We start from the raw sequence: 17,206 nt of genomic DNA, 5'->3' as shown, positions 1-17,206 counted from the left end.
TGTTAAGAGTAAACTTGGGTCCTATTAAGGCTTCCCCTCAAGGCACAGACTGTCTCTCACATAACGCTACTTCTCTGATTCATTAACTCCACAGTGACTTTGAGTGACTGGATTCGTCCATGCTGCCTGCCCCTCCTGCTGTCACCACTGTCACACAAACAGGCAGCAGAGATCGCAGGCTTGACAAGGGCGAGCAGCACAGTGGGATTGTGGGAAATGGAGTTTTCGGAAGTGGAGCATGCTTGGATCGGAGTTTGGATAGGTCAATGAAAGGGGCGTAGGCAGGAGATGAACACTGACGTCTCTCTTGAGGTTTTTCAATCTGGTGCACTTTATGCACATTCCGCACCAGATACACACAGTGGTCTCTATACACACCAAACACACAAAGATTGCAGAGAGGCACCAAAACTCATTTATCACCATCTTCATCATGCCATCACCATATAATTTACTGAGAGAGTATCAGAGTGTAATATAATATGGTAAACAAACAGAATATAAAAAAGCACAACAGGGAATGATAAGCTCTAGTACATTTAAAGTAAGGCATAACATAAAACAATGAAATTGCCTCTGCAGAGACAGGAGGAATTAAAACCCACATGATCTCACCAACGGAAACATTGAACAAATATCGTGTCACAAATATTAAATACAAAATATCTCAAAGTTGTTTAGTGAGATTAGTGGCAAAGGGATAGTTCACATTTTCTAGTCTAGCCCTACTTGCTACTTACCAACGATGATGTTGATTGGTAGAGTTCTTTCTCAGCACAATCCATCTGTTTATAATACTTCAGTGAGTTTTTTTTTTACTTGTTTGTTTGCACTTTAGGGATTCTAAAGTAGCTCTTGTTTTTTCTCTCGATTTGACCGGTTGGAACAGCCAAAAACAGCACAGAGACCATAGGCATTTTGCTAGTGCTTTCCTATCGCTTCCTATGTAGCATATAGCCTGCTGCTGGTTGCCCTCCAGCATGATCTTGCCCACTATACAGTCAATGGTCTCGCCCTTTGACGTGACGTCACCCGAAAACAAGCTATAGGACTAGACTTTAAAAAATGTGAACTATCCCTTTAATCCTTTGGATGGGTGGTTGTCAGTGATGATCATCAGGCCTGTCTGCCTCACTTCACAAATACGGGTATGTCTTGATCAACATCTGTACTTCTGCTTCAACTAAACGTGTAACCATTCAACATCTGAAATTACTAATAGCCTATTTCAGATGTTCTGTCCTGCCTGTTGCTAGACTCAAGCTAACGGTGTGTATATTCTTTCGCACGACTACTATCCTCCACCTTCAGTCGGCGAGGCTGCCATGTTTGCCGGTCCACAGCTCTCGTAGTTCCACTTGGCAGCCCAGGTCCCGGAGGGCCGCTCTGCCCTCATCAGCGCAGTCTTGATGGGTTCGCACCGCCTGAGCGATCAGGGCCTCCGCTCCCATCTCCAGGATGGGCTGGGTGAAGTTCTGCATCCGCGCCACCAGGTTTCTCAACACCATGCACGCCTGTTTCTGTTCATAAAGCCAGAAAACAAAATCAATCCTGTATTGTTGGCAGGCCGTCCAAAAGGGACGAAGTTTCCTCAAGAGCGAATGATTAATAATGCATGACCTTAAATTACCTGCACATTGAGCGAGTTAGGATGTGCCTTCATAGCCTGCACAGCAGCCAGAGCGCCTCCGTTCTCCATGATCACTGTGCAGTTGTCGGGTTTGCGCAAAGCAAGGACACTGAGACAAGCGCAGCCCTGGTCACACACCTACAGGAGGATATGGACAGTTCAGCACCGCCCCAATTCAAAGCTGCCTCACGAAAAATTGTAAATATTGAAATGGCGATATTTAGGATCTGGGTTGAAACTAATGTCTCAAACTTTTTGAGGCTCATAATTACTCACATAAGACCCTACATTACATAGTTAGAAGGTTTTTGTGTATTTCAGTTTCCAGGGTCTTTAAGTGTTAAGATTATTATCAAAGAAATTCTACAAAATGACTAAAGACATTTGTAGAATTTCTTTGATAATTTAATTGTTTTCCCCCCAACAGCAGCTTATTTGTATAAAATAAACTTTCTACACTGAATCATTGGTAAATACAAGAGTAACGTCATTAAAACAGGCATCAATGTAGGCATGAAGTTAAACTCACTGAAGTGCTGCTCATATGTCTGTTCATGGCAATGACAATGAGCTGGACTCCGCCCGCATTAACAACCGTATCTTTGACGTCATCGTTTCCTGCTATGGCCCGTATGGCGCTCAGTACCTGCCGAACCAAATCCTGCAAGGCAAAATAATAATAATAATAATAATAATAATATAATAAGGACAAAAGGACAATTCATTAAGCAAACTGATTGAACAACACGTAGATTCAAACTTGCATATTTCTCCATCACAATCCCGTGTGTGTGTGTGTGTGTGTGTGTATGTGTGTGTGTGTGTGTGTGTGTGTGTGTGTGTGTGTGTGTGTGTGACCTACCGCTGACTCATAGCTGTCTGCGAGGAGCGTCATTATGAACTTTAATCCTCCCAGGTCACAGATGTCCTGACAGAACTCGTTCCTCACAGCCAGGCGAGACAAAGTCGAACACAGCTCGCGAAGAACAGAAGTGTTATCTTGGTGAGCTGTAAGGGAGGAACAAACACAAAATCAAGAAAAATATATTATTGAAATGCAAAATGCACCTTGACTAATTCGAATTTGAGTCAGTCCAAAACACTGTAGCCAAAGCCATTACAATAAACTCTCAAATACACCAATCAGTTAATCCTACCTTTGGCAGCCTCAACTAAGACCTTCAGTCCATGGTGTTCGAGAACAATCATCTTGGCATGTTCGTGAGCCTGCCCAAACGTCACTCGGACATCGTCGTCTAAGGTCATGAACCTGAGAGCGATGGAGGCCTCCTTCACCAGCTCAGCACATCCGGTGTGCTGTGTAATGGCAGCGGTCAGCAGTGGCAAGACTCCGGCTTTCACCAGATCGATCCTGTTCTGTTCATGCTTCAAACAGCAGTGGCGCACTGTGCAGATGCCGACGCCCATCACAGCGGGATCGGCCTGGTACTTCCCGAGGATGGCCAAAAGGAGGCGCCGTCCCTCCGCGTCCAAGAGGTCCGGCTGTCCGTCGGTCAGTGCAGCCAGGGCGGACAGAGAGGCCAACAGGTCTTCCCGCTCCTCCACGCTCTTTGTGCAGTAGGAGAGGATGACAGGATAGGCGTCTTTCTGGGCAGCCAGGTACCTCTGGGCAAATCCGAGGCAGCACTGCTGAGTGAAGCGTTTCAGATCGGCCCTCGTATTCATCTCTGTAGGGCTGGCGGAGTCTTTTCCGATTTGAAGGGAATCCAAGGCCTGCAGGTGAACAGAGGGTAAAGACATTAAAGAATATACAGAGAGACAAATAGATGTTGAGGTTTTGACAACTGGCACTATCACACGACGCAATCCATCTTGACCAAATTTCAAGACCCACCTGCAAGACCTCATGTGTTTGCTCATCTTGCTTTTCATCAGATGATATAGTGGGCACAGCTTGTACTATACAACTGAGGTCCACACCTGCATCCACATAGACATAACATTGGGATTAACAGTCTAACACACAGCAGATTATTATGTAATCATTGAAAGGGTCAACATATACATAATTTTCATGGGTCAATAACTTTGTCCTATTTGCCAACTAATTTTAATGTGATGTAACTAACACTTGTATGATTTTTAGGGTGAGTGCCTATGTTGAAACTTTATTTCTCTTTTTTGAAGGGGTTGAATTCATCTGGGGGTTCATGAAACCACTCCGGAATGTGATTAGCATTGTCTTGGAATATGGGAACATCATAAGAGATCATCAGATCTACTGACTCCAATGTGATCACTGTTCATAGATTACACATCCACTGACATATTTAACAGTTATACATGTTTGAGCATGGGCCTTGAATATTAATAGTTTCTGAATTGTTTAATAAATATTTGTCAGTTTTTATTCAGATTATGTCCCAGAGTGAAATATATAAGTCAATTATGTGGACATTTCTGAGGCCCAATTTTGCATGTGTTTTGCATGACCACCATCTATTCCTGTCAGTGAGCTTTGACTGCCCAGTTTGTCAAATTCTTGAAAATGTTTGTGTCTTGATTCCCATTTGAAATATTTTTTCAGTTTCCGTGGACCGTGACTGCTGAACCTGCAATTCGGGCACCCACTATTAGAAGAACTATGTTAGTAACTGTCTGTCACCTGTGCAACATTGTATTTGTGGTTTAGTTCTTCACATTTATTTTGTCTACACCCATATAGATTATAGTTCATGTCTGGTTTGGCTTGGCTCAACAACAGGCTCGTTAATGGATGCTAGGGGAGAATAACATTGTAACGCATGTCTTTTACCTTGAGACTCGAACTGTTCCACAGCATCCTTCAAAGCCTCATCAGCATCCATCTCGAACTCCTCGAGGTTTTCCTTCACAGCAGCATCAAAGGTTTCCTGTGTGATCCTACGCGCCGCCATTTCGTCACGTTTATCTCCACTCTGAAATGCAATTTGATGGTCGTGATGTCAGAAGATTACAAAATGTTAATTCTGCATCTCATGGTGTAACAGGCTGAGCAACTTCTACGTTAGCTAATCTTAGCCAAACCGGTAATTTAGCTAACAGCTGGTGGTAAATGTAATGTTTTCTGTTCATGTTGCCAGCTATCGGTTAAAGTTATACAGTCAAACTGTTATCACTTAAAAGCAACACCACAAAAGGTCAAAATTAGTCAAGTCACTTAACTGTTACCACCGCCCAGTGATAGAGCTCTGCTGCTGTTGTGAATGAACAAGAAACCAGACCAGCACCCTATTTACGCTCTTTTCGTACCTCCGTTTTGTTGAATAGCAAATTCCGTAAATGTCCTTCTCATAAATGTGCTCGGTCGGACACGAATTCAGTAGCTTAGTTCCGGAATAATGGAACAATGTGCCAGCTGCAGAAATATATTCATTTTATAATTGGGTTATGTTGTAAAATAAGTATAAATAGGCTACGAATGGGGTAACATGCAACAAGGACAGGGAATATCAATCAAATTCAACAAGAACTACAATTCCCAAAAATGTGACGTAAACATGCCGGACCGGAAAATAAGCGATTTCCCCTGAAATAAGACGGTGTTTTATCACTTTTGGCAATGCATATATATGATGTGAAACACATTTGGGAAACATGTGTTATATTTTCAGTTAATATATATTTAATCTTTAAATATTTGCTTCATTTTCACTGTGATACACGTTGACATAATTGATCATTGATACATTGTAGCGAACAACATGACATCAATCAAGTCTGACCGGAAGTGCGACTTGTTTATTCTTGCGCGCTTGACACTGGTGCTCACCACACTCACTCATACGAATGACTGGTCTAGAAAACATTCACGACCAAATCAGCTGAGTACGAAGTCGTTGGACATTCTAGCTGCTTTCCGTTTGTTTCCGTTGTTTTCGTGGTCGGGCGGCTAACATGGCAGCGAGCACAGAAGCCCTGGAGTCCTGGTACCTGGCCTTGCTCGGCTTTGCAGAACATTTCCGCACGTCAAGTCCGCCGAAGATCCGTCTGTGCGTCCATTGTCTGAAGGCTGTGTTTCAGTTCAAGCCGCCCCAGAGGGTCGAGGCTCGGACCCACCTGCAGCTGGGCTCGGTGCTCTACCACCACACCAAGAACAGCGAGCTAGCCCGGACTCACCTGGAGAAAGCGGTGAGCAAACACCGGAGGAGAGGAGAGGAGAGGAAGGCCGGGCCGCGGGGGGTAGTAGCAAAATGAATCACTGATAATGATGACGAATATGAGAAACGTGTCAGCTGTACTTTTCTTTTACTGCGTCAAATCAAATTGGTTTCACTATTGTGAAGCTAGCTGCTAGCATTAGGCTACAATGTCAAAATGCAAGTGTGATCAGTGAGTGTGATACAGAAACTAATATCTGGTTTAATTTTCCTTCACAGTGGTTCATCTCTCAACAAGTATCCTTTTCTGCCCGACTACAGGCAAACTGATGTGTGTCCATCTGTGCATCTAAAATCACAACTCTTTACTTGGAGAGAAATTCAGTGTCTTGTCACTAATCTTGCTAATATGGAGCAATAAAATAAATTCCTTCATGAATTATATCAGATCCCCCAATTTGAAGATGTCAAATTTGAAGCAGCCAGTCTTCTATCAGAGTTCTATTGTCAACAGGTAGGTGATCTCTTGGGTCCAGCCTGTTTTAGGTATGTGAAAAGTGGTCGCGAAAGTCAAATAATCACATTTCAATGGTAAACTTAATATTTAATACTACTAAGGTTAATAATATGTCATAATATTGTCATAATATTTACTAGTCCCTCAACAGGACATTACGGTAGAGGTAGAGATTACGCCTTGTTACTTTCCTTACTGGTTGTTTTGCTCTGCCGTCGTTTAGTTAACATTAACTGCACTTTTCCCCTTGTTTTGAAGAACTTGGTGGACTCGGCAAAGCCACTGTTGCGGAAAGCCATCCAGATCTCTCAGCAAACTCCCTACTGGCACTGCAGACTGCTGTTTCAACTGGCGGTAAGAGATTGTTTGATAAACTGGTTTGGGTCTCCAATTCTTGTAGCAACAACTTGATTTAAATCATGTTTCATGCATGGAATGTTTTCTCTCTCAGCAACTGCACACACTAGAGAAGGATTTGGTGTCGGCATGTGACCTGCTGGGCGTAGGAGCCGAGTATGCACGAGTGGTGGGCTCAGAATACACAAGGTAACAGATTTCCATGTTGTTATTTTAGATGTTTTATGTTGGAACTCCCTGAAGGATTACATACTTGTGTTTTTAGTGCTCAACCTCTCACAAATACAATTTGTTGTTGTGTGTTTTTCTTTCCTGCAGAGCTCTGTTCCTGTTAAGCAAAGGAATGGTAAGCTTGAGTCACTCAATGCTATTTGAAGACACGTTGCATATTATTGTGTTGTTTTCTCACTTTATTAATAATGGTGTCTGTTATTATATAATGTGTAGTCTCGCTGGCCGGCCTCCTCTCCCTTCCGTCCGAGGAGTCTGGCGCCGCAGGTCTCCATAACTGGGATAAACCCTCCCCTGCTCTACTCTGCTCTCCCATTGGAAGCGTCGATTTCAGACGCTGCTGGATTTCCACTCCCGGCTTATTACAAACTCTGTCATTGGCTCCGACCATGTCAATCAGAGCGGCTTCCGCTCCCTCCTCTGTGTGTGTGGCTGTAATAGTGCCCTGCCGCCTCAGTGAAAACAACAACGCTAACTAGCTAGCAAGCTAACGGCAGAAACCTACACGCTAGCTCGTTGCTACACGCTGAAAACGGCAAGTTGGATTGTTTGAAACTATTTTCCAAGGGCACTGCCGCTAAGCGCCGCCCATCGCAATCCCACTATGGAGACCTGTGGCGCCAGACTCCTCGGACGGAAGGGAGAGGAGGCTGGCCAGCGAGACTTTATAATGTGTGTCTCCACAGCTGCTGTTGATGGAACGGAAGTTGAGCGAGGTTCACCCTCTGTTGACGCTGTGCGGGACCATCGTGGAGAACTGGCAGGGGAACCCCATCCAGAAAGAGTCACTCAGGGTTTTCTTCCTGGTGCTGCAGGTTACACACTACCTGGATGCTGGACAGGTACAGTTGAATCCATACTGGTTACAGTATCAGGCCAATGCCAGGCTCAAACGGTGTTTTGGAATTGAGGAATCGTCCCATTGTTAAAACCATTAAGAGCTGTGTGTGTGTGTGTGTGTGTGTGTGTGTGTGTGTGTGTGTGTGTGTGTAAAATGTCAGAAATCAAAATGAAGCAACTTGACTCTGCATTTATTTTCACAAAAGGTTTGATTACTTTTGATGAGGACGAAAAATGTATTACATTACATTGTCATTTAGCAGACGCTTTTTTGCAAAGCGACTTACAATATAGTACATTGTACATTTTTGTAATTCTTTTTTTCCCCTTCTGATTGTAAGACATCATATTTAAACACAAAAGAAATACATCAATATAGACATTACAAACTATAAGGATACATAAAAATAAAATAAAAAAATAAAAACGGTACAAAAACGTAACCAAGCACATCATTGATGCTAGATACTGTAACCATATAACTTCACCTATCTTCTTCTCTTATAAACTATGAAGAGTCTTAATAGTACATTGATAGATTGATAGAACATGGATTATATCATAAATTGGTATCTGCTGATCCTTTAAGTTTAGTACTTGGAATCGGTAGTTTTTACCTCTAGACTGTGGACAAGAATAGCAAAGTCCCATTCTCATGTTAGGTTCATACTGTACACGTGAGGTTTGCTAATGCCACACTGAAAATGTGTTGGGCAGGTGAAGAGCGTGAAGCCGTGTCTGAAGCAGCTGCAGCAGTGCATCCAGACCATCTCCACTCTCCACGATGATGAGATCCTCCCCACCAATCCAGCTGATCTCTTCCACTGGCTGCCCAAGGAACACATGTGTGTGCTGGTGTACCTGGTGAGGTTTTGCCCCCTTCCCCCCACACACACACACAGATGTCAAATTGTTTGTGTGACTAAAAAAAGGTGGAGATGGATATAAACAGAACATCTCTGAGATATGCAAGTGGAACATGATATAATGCATCTTGTTTTTCTTCTCCATAAGGTGACTGTGATGCACTCCATGCAGGCGGGCTACTTGGAGAAGGCACAGAAGTACACAGACAAGGCTCTCATGCAGCTGGAGAAGCTGAAGAGTAAGTTTGTTTGAATATAGTCTCGCTGCTCATCATATCCGCCACAGCGACAGTGATTCTGAGCTGACTCTGACCTGTATGTGTGTTTGTTCCAGTGCTCGACAGCAGTCCCATTCTGTCCACATTCCAAGTCATCCTGCTGGAGCACATCATCATGTGCCGCCTGGTCACCGGACACAAGGCCACCGCCTTGCAAGAGGTGAGCAACCAGCTTCATCTGAGACAATCATCTGTGTGTCGCTGCTGGCTAGTTGCTGATTCTAAAGAAAGGAATAGATCGTGTAGCGGCAGTCTGCTCTAGCAGTTGTCTGAACATCAACATTGATGGTGATGATGATGATTCCTGTCTGTGTTCAGATCTCCCAGGTGTGTCAGCTTTGCCAACAGTCTCCCAGGTTGTTCACCAATCATGCAGCCCAGCTTCACACACTGCTCGTAAGTCTAGAAAAGCCACCACAACACATGCATGGATACCACCAACACACACATACAGTAATGCAAGCATAGGCATGCATCCAATAAGAACGAAGCAATGGCACAGGACACACGTGTCCCAGATTAGAACATGAAATATTGACATGTGTTGTTTACTCGTTCTGTGTCAGGGTCTCTACTGCATCTCCGTGAACTGCATGGATAACGCTGAGGCTCAGTTCACAGCTGCTCTACAGGTGAGTCGTACCTTCGTCGTCGTCGGGTGGAAACTTTGTATCGACCAGTTTTGGTGATTTTCATGTTCAATTGATGGATTACATTACATGCTCCTCTATGGGTTGGGAAAATCCTCTGACCTCTTGGCCTCATCATCAAGCCACATAGAACAACATCAAAGATGATTGAACAACAATCTCAAAACAAAGCTCTTTGCTTAGTTGCTGAGAAGTTGGCATTTTGTCGATTCACCTGATGGCAACAAATGTAACATTTAGGACCATTCAACAGTTAATACTTAATTCATATAAAAGTACTTGACCTGTGACGGTTGGGTGACTCTCTCTCTCTCTCTCTTCCTTTCTTTCAGATGACAACACACCAGGAGCTGTGGACGTTCATTGTGACCAACCTGGCCAGTGTTTACATCCGGGAAGGCACCAGACAGCAAGAGGTCAGAGAGCCACTTCATACCTGAAGGATATGGATGAGTGTTTATGTGGTTTCTTTACTAACTTGACCTTTTCTGCCAACAGCTGTATAGCCTTCTAGAGAGGATCAACCCTGACCACAACTTTCCTGTCAAGTACGTGTTTATCCCTACAGACAAAATCACAGACCACATGTATTATTGGGCAGCGGTGGCCCAATGGTTAGAGAAGCGAGCTTGTGACCGGAAGGTCGTCGGTTCAATCCCCGGGACCGGCAGGATAAATCTGGGTGGGGAAAGTGAAAAGGCAGCGTTTGCCCCTCCCTCATTACCAGTACTGAGGTGCCCTTGAGCAAGGCCCTTAAGTCAAGTCAAGTCAAGTCAAGTTTATTTGTATAGCACATTTCATACACAGAGGCAATTCAAAGTGCTTCACATAAAATGGTTGACAGGAAAATAAAAGAAAAGAAGAGAGTAAAACGGACATTTAAAAGCATCACAACAAAACTTTAAAAAAAGAGTATAAAAAGTGCATTAAGCAACTTCATTAAGCACACAGGAAAATAAACGAAAAGAAGAAATAAAATGGACATTTAAAAGCATCACAACAAAACTTAAAAAAAAGAGTATAAAAAGTGCAATAAGCAACAGGCGCGGCAGTTGCAGAAAGAGCTAAAACTTATAGAGGACTCATTGGGTTTGCATAGTAGCTGTCAGCAGTTAAAAGCGACGGTAAACATAAAAGTCTTTAGTCTATTTTTAAAAGTAAGTAAGGTTGGGGCAGATCTGAGGTCTTCAGGCAATTTGTTCCAGCTAGCAGAAGCATAGTGGGTAAATGCAGCCTTCCCGTGATTTGATTTGATCCTAGGGACAGTTAATAAGCTGGATCCTGTTGACCTAAGAGTTCTAGACGGTTCGTAGCGTGGGAGCAATTCAGCTATGTATTTTGGGCCTAGGCCATTAAGTGATTTATAGACTAATAACAGTATTTTAAAATCTATTCTCTGACACACTGGCAACCAGTGTAAGGACTTAAGAACTGGAGTGATATGATCAGCTTTCTTAGTCTTCGTTAGAACTCTAGCAGCAGCATTCTGAATGAGTTGAAGTTGCCTAAGTTCTTTTTTGGAGAGACCAGAAAAAAGGCTATTGCAGTAGTCTAACCTACTATAAATGAAGGCGTGAATTAGTTTTTCTAGATCCTGTCTGGACATGTATCCCCTAATTCTTGCTATATTTTTAAGATGATAAAAAGCAGATTTTCTAATTGACTTAATGTGGGAGTTAAAGTTGAGATCGGAATCAATAATAACTCCCAAGATTTTTGACTTGATCCTTAGGCTTCAGGGATCGAGACTCAAGGCGTGCAGTGATTTTAAGCCTTTGTTCTTTGGGGCCAAACACGATCACCTCAGTTTTGTCTTTGTTTAGCTGTAGGAAATTCTGGCACATCCAGTTGTTTATTTGATCAATGCACTGGCACAATGATTCTATTAACCCCAACTGCTCCAGTGGAGCTGATCAGTGGCCAGCAGATCAGACTGTGGTTGTACTGGTCAGCTTCCAGGTGTGAATGTGTGCGTGAATGTGAACAGGGCACTCCTGAAAAAGAGAGTATTGCTCTCAGTGAGACTCCCCCTGTATAAATAAAGGTAAAAAAAAAAAAAAAAAAACGTATTTATTCCATGTTTTGCACAAGTTTTTTCCTTAAGAATATCATTTGGATTTCCTCAGCTCTCACTGCCTGCGAGCCGCAGCTTTTTACATCAGAGGGCTCCTGTCATTCTTCCAGGGACGTTACAACGAGGCCAAGTAAGAACAGCCACCATTTATTTTTTTACACGCATTGATGTCATGTCTTTGTGTTGGGAATGTGAACACTGTAAATCTGCATCAACAGAAGATTTCTTCGGGAGACGCTGAAGATGTCTAATGCTGAGGATCTGAATAGGCTGACCGCCTGCTCTCTGGTCCTGCTGGGCCATATCTTCTTTGTCCTGGGCAACCACAGAGTAAGCACACAAAGCAGCAGCTGTCACATCCATCAGACCACATGAGTATGTCAGGAGGACTCTCTGTGTGTAGATGTGATCTCCACCTGTGTTCTGTGTGTAGATGTGATCTCCACCTATGTTCTGTGTGTAGATGTGATCTTCACCTGTGTTCTGTGTGTAGATGTGATCTTCACATGTGTTCTGTGTGTATATGTGATCTCCACCTGTGTTCTGTGTGTAGATGTGATCTTCACATGTGTTATGTGTGTAGATGTGATCTTCACATGTGTTCTGTGTGTAGATGTGATCTTCACCTGTGTTGTGTGTAGATGTGATCTTCACATGTGTTCTGTGTGTAGATGTGATCTTCACCTGTGTTCCGTGTGTAGATGTGATCTTCACCTGTGTTCTGTGTGTACTAGATGTGATCTTCACATGTGTTCTGTGTGTAGATGTGATCTTCACCTGTGTTCCGTGTGTAGATGTGATCTTCACCTGTGTTCTGTGTGTAGATGTGATCTCCACCTGTGTTCTGTGTGTAGATGTGATCTTCACATGTGTTCTGTGTGTAGATGTGATCTTCACCTGTGTTCTGTGTGTAGATGTGATCTTCACCTGTGTTCTGTGTGTACTAGATGTGATCTTCACATGTGTTCTGTGTGTAGATGTGATCTCCACCTGTGTTCTGTGTGTAGATGTGATCTCCACCTGTGTTCTGTGTGTAGATGTGATCTTCACCTGTGTTCTGTGTGTAGATGTGATCTTCACCTGTGTTCTGTGTGTAGATGTGATCTCCACCTGTGTTCTGTGTGTAGATGTGATCTTCACCCGTGTTCTTCTGGTTCCACATTTCCTCCAGGAAAGTAACAACATGGTGGTCCCTGCCATGCAGCTGGCCAGCAAGATCCCAGATATGTCTGTCCAGCTCTGGTCCTCTGCACTTCTCAAAGGTGAGGCTGCAGCTGCCACTATGGCCTTGTTGTTGCTATATTATCTTAAAGGGGAAAATCCAACCTAAAACACTTTTAACAGCGTTATTGTTGATGTACCTTGCATTTCTGGGTCCTTCTTGCTACCCCCGCCAATGACGGTATGTTTTCTGTGCCGTTTGTTTGTTTGTCCGTCTGTTTGTTTGTTAGCAAGATTACGGAAAACCGACTGGGCCGATGTTCATGAAATTTAGTGGAAGGGTAGAGCTTCTTCCACCATAAAGGAACAAGAGATACCTGTGTCTCCATCACTGACAACAGATCACCCTAACCAGCAGCAATCAACCATAATACAATATTAAATACTGCATACTTGGCATTTTGAGTAAGGGGTTAGTCCTACTTTTTCTTAACTGGAAAACTCACTCTGCTATAGAGACACTGCGGAGCGCGTCATCATTCAGAATCCACGCGCAAAACGGGGGAAAACACAATCTCCCGTCCAATCCTGGCGTTCTCCTATGTCGCGTGCATGGCAAAATGATTGTATATACGGAAGATGAACACTCCAACTTACTTTATTGACGGCAACATCCACGTTTTTCCTCTCGCCAATTCTCAATGGCTTCGTTGTTTTCCTCGGGAGTACAAAAAAACTTTAACTGGCAATTTTTTACATTTGTTGTCTGCGCAGCCCACCACACAACAGCTTTTAGCTATGTTTAATTCAAGGCAAATGACGCTGGTGTGTGGAAATGAACGGAGCTTTTCCCCCGTGATGGGCGTGGCCTATTTCATGCAGTGTCTCTATTGCTATCACTTCTGCTCTCTCCACCTACCCCCATAACCCACAGCTGAATACAAGTTCACACCCAATATGTGTGAGTTGTTGAAAGGCAGCTTGAGGGAAAGTGGGTTCACCAAAAAAAGTAAATTGCAACACTTCATCACAAAATAACTCCTGGACCGCTTTGCACATCACAGACTGTTCATACATAGAAGTATATAGTAGGGTAGGGTGGATTTTAACACGTGTGTTCCTCAGTACTGATAATGTTTCTTTTGTCAGCAGATCTGAACAAGGCATGTGGGAACACCATGGACGCGCACGAAGCGGCCCAGATGCACCAGAACTTCTCCCAGCAGCTCCTGCAGGACCACATCGCCGCCTGCAGCCTCCCTGAACACAACCTCATCAGCGTAAGCGTAACTGATCTCAGCCAGTCGACCTGTAACGATTAATTTAATTTTAATCTCAATTTAAATTTTGGCTTCGCACAATTATGAAAACAAGATAATCAAGATAAAACAAATATTTCTTATATATTATTTATTTTAGTTAGGCTATTTATTTATATATTCTTTCCCGTTGTTTTTCAGTTAAATTGTATTTAAATTTAAAAGAAATTCAGTATTAAAAAGACAAGTTTTTTTTAACACATTGAATGCCAGCCATGTTTTCATTCCTGTAGGTAAGTTGTGCCAGGGGTGTTTTTGACGATTCTGGCTCATTTTAGAACAGCCGAGGATTCTTTTGTGTTAAGAATTCATGAACACCAATCATCTAAAAATAACTAATAGAATGTGTGCTTTCTCTGTCTAAAAGAGTTAGTTTGCAGAGTTAGTAGTTATGTAGATATTAGCCGTTGAGTACAGCATGGTTTCAGCGTCTGGAAATTTATTCAGAGATAAATGGCTTTTTGTGAAACAGTCACTTTAACCATTCATTTTTGGCATCAGTAAGACCGTCAGACATTCTAAACAATAGTTTTGAACAGTAATTTCCTCCATAACAACAGGAAACACCCCTCTCATTCAAACTCCTCCCTCCGTGTGTCTTCTCCTCCTTCCTCCTGGCTGTACAGCGGGCGTGTCAGAAGCGCTTTTGCTGCTGCCTGCCTGTGTGCCTGCCTGCCTGCTTGCCTGCGTGCGGACGCTCCTTGTGCGAGTCAAGATGGGCCGGGGAATGCGTGGGCGATGGGCAGATGTTGATTCTGGCCTTTCTGAGGTGTTTCAAAGTGTGTTTCACCTATGATCTATTTTGCAAATCGCTCTCCGCTCTCTGTGTGCTGCTGCCGGTGCGCGGCCGCTCTCAGGCAAGACAAGTCTTGAATGGATTACTGTAAAATCGCCACGGCATTTCCTTGAACGGCTTGGTCCCGCGGCAGTTTTTTCTTTGATTTCGGTCGTCTGGGGGAGCACTGTCAACACTTAGTGGGTCGGTAAAATAGATTATACACATTATCTTGCTCCAATAGTGATCTCGAAGATGTAAAAGTTGTTGATTGATGTCCCACCGTCAAAAAAAAAAAATGTTTATGTAAGACGAGTAAACTCGGCTCTGGCACTTAAGCGTTGGATTATGTAAGACGAATTATTTCGGCTATGGCACTTAAGGTGTTAAGTTCAATAAATGCACGATTTTGCCAAAGTCAATGAGTAAATCGCGCTCAATAATTGTGATCTCAATATCAGTAAAAAAAATAATTGTGATTATGATTTTCCCCATAATCGAGCAGCCCTACCTCTAACCCGTCAGTCCATCAAGCAATATGGTTGTTTGTATCATCTTATTACGTGTTGTGTTTCAGTGGACAGACGGCCTTCCCCCTGTGCAGTTTCAGCCTCAGAACGGACCCACCACCAGCCTGGCCAGCCTGCTCTGAGAACAAATCCCCGACGGAGACCGCAGAGGCAGAGGAGCAGCTCAGAGCAAAGATATTCTAAAAAGAGAGGATGATGGGAATGAAAGGAGGAGCAACTGATAAAAGGGTAAGAGGCAGGGTAGCGGAGTTAAGAGACTGAGAGCGGACAGCACGGTGTCATTGGGCAGACTTCCTTCCATCCAAGTTTATTCAACAGATATAATGGGTGAATTCCTAAACCCATTCGGGGCATCACGACGAGATAAAAGTGAGTGGAGCAGATTTTTCTGGACAGCATATTCTCAACACCCCCATTTTTGCTACTCTAACTTTGAAGTGTGTGTGCAACAGTTTATCCTACTAGTTCAAGCACTAGTGAACAGTTCAATTCAGTTGGTTTCTCCCCTCCCTTCACCATCTCTCCCTCCCTCCCACCGTTGGTTCTCTGTGTCCCATATTTTTCTTTCTTTACGCCTCCACGTTCAGCCTCTTATATTTATCATCAAGAAAGGAAGTTCCTCTAGTTGGCACCGAGCTAAAAAAAATACTGAGCTTAAAAAAATGAAAATTTAAAATTATTACATTTTACAGAAAGTAAAATGGAAATGATAAAAATAAGTCTTACATTTCAAGTTTAAATTAGCATTCAGTCCAACGCATCCATGGCAATGGCTGAACAGTGAAATGGGACGCGGCCTGCTGATGATCTTCATGGACTCTGTACCTGCCTCTTCTTACACACAATATGAATGAGAATACACACATATTAACATTTTGTTTTGAGATGTACTTGGTGAGTGAGTGGCAGGCTGCCTGGAAGAGCTGAAAAGCGTTGAGAGGATTCACTGAAGAGGAACGAGTGGGACTCCTCTATCGAGATGTGGATGACGGAGGAGGAGAAAGGCATCCATCTCTGTTCATCTGAAGCACAGGCAGCTGTGTTGAGTGGAGATGATTCCCAAACAGATTAATTGGACCTCACGACTGCTTGCTTGCTATCAAATTATATTTAATGTTTTGAAATTATATGGCAAGTATACTTTGTTGGGGGGGGGGGGGGGGGTAAGAAAAAACATGTTGACACTGTGATGCATCAAGAAGGTCTTTGCATTTTTGTTGATTATGTTCAACCATTCATTTTATTATCTGATTGTACTTCCCATAACTATTTTAACTCTCAATGCTGTGCACGTTTCACCTGGATTCAAGGGAACCAGTAATCAATATTTCTACTAAATAGGGATGGCACATAATTGTTTCATATTATGAAACTCACTTTTTTAAACGTTGTTCCATATAACCAGTTTGGATTAATTGTTTTTCTTTCTATAAATGCTCCTCCTTAAAACAGACTTTGAACAAATCCGTATTTTGGTCATCAGGCAAAGTATTCTGGGGTGTTTTGCTCATTTCTTCCAGATGATGGCGGTGTAAATCTGTTTTTAAATGGTCCCTTGACCATTGGTGTAGTTCAGTGGTTCTCAACCTTTGTACACCAAGTATCACCTCAGAAATGACCACCATAAAGTCTGAGAGGGAGGGAGCCCCTCCTACTGTACCACCAGTGGTACCCGTACCACAGGTTGAGAACCACTGCTTGCATAACTGCTTGCCATACTATTGCTCATGTTTTGTTTTGGGTCTTTTTTGTATTGCTTTTACATTATATTGAATTGATCTGTTCTTTGCCATGATATTCATTCATTTTTAATGTATTGAAATGGTATAGTTTCTGGCAAGACTCATTCTGGGAGCCATAAAACAAAGTAGTAGCGAT

General features: G+C 43.0%; 2 protein-coding genes across 3 annotated transcripts; one reads left to right on the top strand and one right to left on the bottom strand.

Annotated features, from left to right (window-relative positions):
• Window positions 1-764: 764 nt before the first annotated feature.
• LOC310797016 (armadillo repeat-containing protein 6-like) lies at window positions 765-4,881 on the bottom strand. Its single transcript, XM_083659291.1, has 8 exons — window positions 4,796-4,881; window positions 4,407-4,548; window positions 3,486-3,571; window positions 2,788-3,364; window positions 2,493-2,638; window positions 2,160-2,291; window positions 1,631-1,768; window positions 765-1,520 (listed from the first exon to the last, which is right to left on the bottom strand). The coding sequence occupies exons 2-8, from the start codon at window positions 4,525-4,527 to the stop codon at window positions 1,308-1,310; spliced, it is 1,413 nt and encodes a 470-aa protein (XP_083515417.1). The 5' UTR covers window positions 4,528-4,548; window positions 4,796-4,881; the 3' UTR covers window positions 765-1,307.
• Window positions 4,882-5,461: 580 nt separating this feature from the next.
• mau2 (MAU2 sister chromatid cohesion factor) lies at window positions 5,462-16,422 on the top strand. Of its 2 annotated transcripts, none has more exons than XM_083659544.1 (19): window positions 5,462-5,761; window positions 6,010-6,027; window positions 6,179-6,244; window positions 6,506-6,601; window positions 6,699-6,793; window positions 6,923-6,950; window positions 7,543-7,677; window positions 8,393-8,539; window positions 8,690-8,780; window positions 8,876-8,979; window positions 9,138-9,215; window positions 9,386-9,451; window positions 9,802-9,885; window positions 9,968-10,017; window positions 11,596-11,673; window positions 11,762-11,873; window positions 12,715-12,805; window positions 13,857-13,984; window positions 15,376-16,422. In XM_083659544.1, exons 1-19 carry the CDS (start codon window positions 5,528-5,530, stop codon window positions 15,448-15,450), a joined length of 1,776 nt encoding a protein of 591 aa, XP_083515670.1. In that variant the 5' UTR covers window positions 5,462-5,527; the 3' UTR covers window positions 15,451-16,422. The 2 variants fall into 2 exon arrangements, with proteins under 2 accessions (XP_083515670.1, XP_083515669.1); XM_083659543.1 differs by having other exon boundaries at window positions 7,522-7,677.
• Window positions 16,423-17,206: the final 784 nt, after the last annotated feature.

This window comes from Poromitra crassiceps (assembly GCF_964638095.1).
Source record: "Poromitra crassiceps genome assembly, chromosome: 23".
Lineage (NCBI taxonomy): Eukaryota > Metazoa > Chordata > Actinopteri > Beryciformes > Melamphaidae > Poromitra > Poromitra crassiceps.
Note: the sequence above shows the minus strand (reverse complement) of the source record. Positions and strands in the feature narration are given on the sequence as shown.

Excerpts from the sequence above, each read along its gene's own strand:
- LOC310797016 (XM_083659291.1), bottom strand. The coding sequence starts at position 4,527 with ATGGCGGCGCGTAGGATCACACAGGAAACCTTTGATGCTGCTGTGAAG. Across the intron at positions 3,572-4,406 it reads GGAACAGTTCGAGTCTCAAG|GTGTGGACCTCAGTTGTATA; the intron begins GTAAAAGACATG and ends ATGTGGATGCAG. Across the intron at positions 1,521-1,630 it reads CTAACTCGCTCAATGTGCAG|AAACAGGCGTGCATGGTGTT; the intron begins GTAATTTAAGGT and ends CTTTATGAACAG.
- mau2 (XM_083659543.1), top strand. The coding sequence starts at position 5,528 with ATGGCAGCGAGCACAGAAGCCCTGGAGTCCTGGTACCTGGCCTTGCTC. Across the intron at positions 6,951-7,521 it reads TCCTGTTAAGCAAAGGAATG|CTGCTGTTGATGGAACGGAA; the intron begins GTAAGCTTGAGT and ends GTGTCTCCACAG. Across the intron at positions 9,452-9,801 it reads AGTTCACAGCTGCTCTACAG|ATGACAACACACCAGGAGCT; the intron begins GTGAGTCGTACC and ends CCTTTCTTTCAG.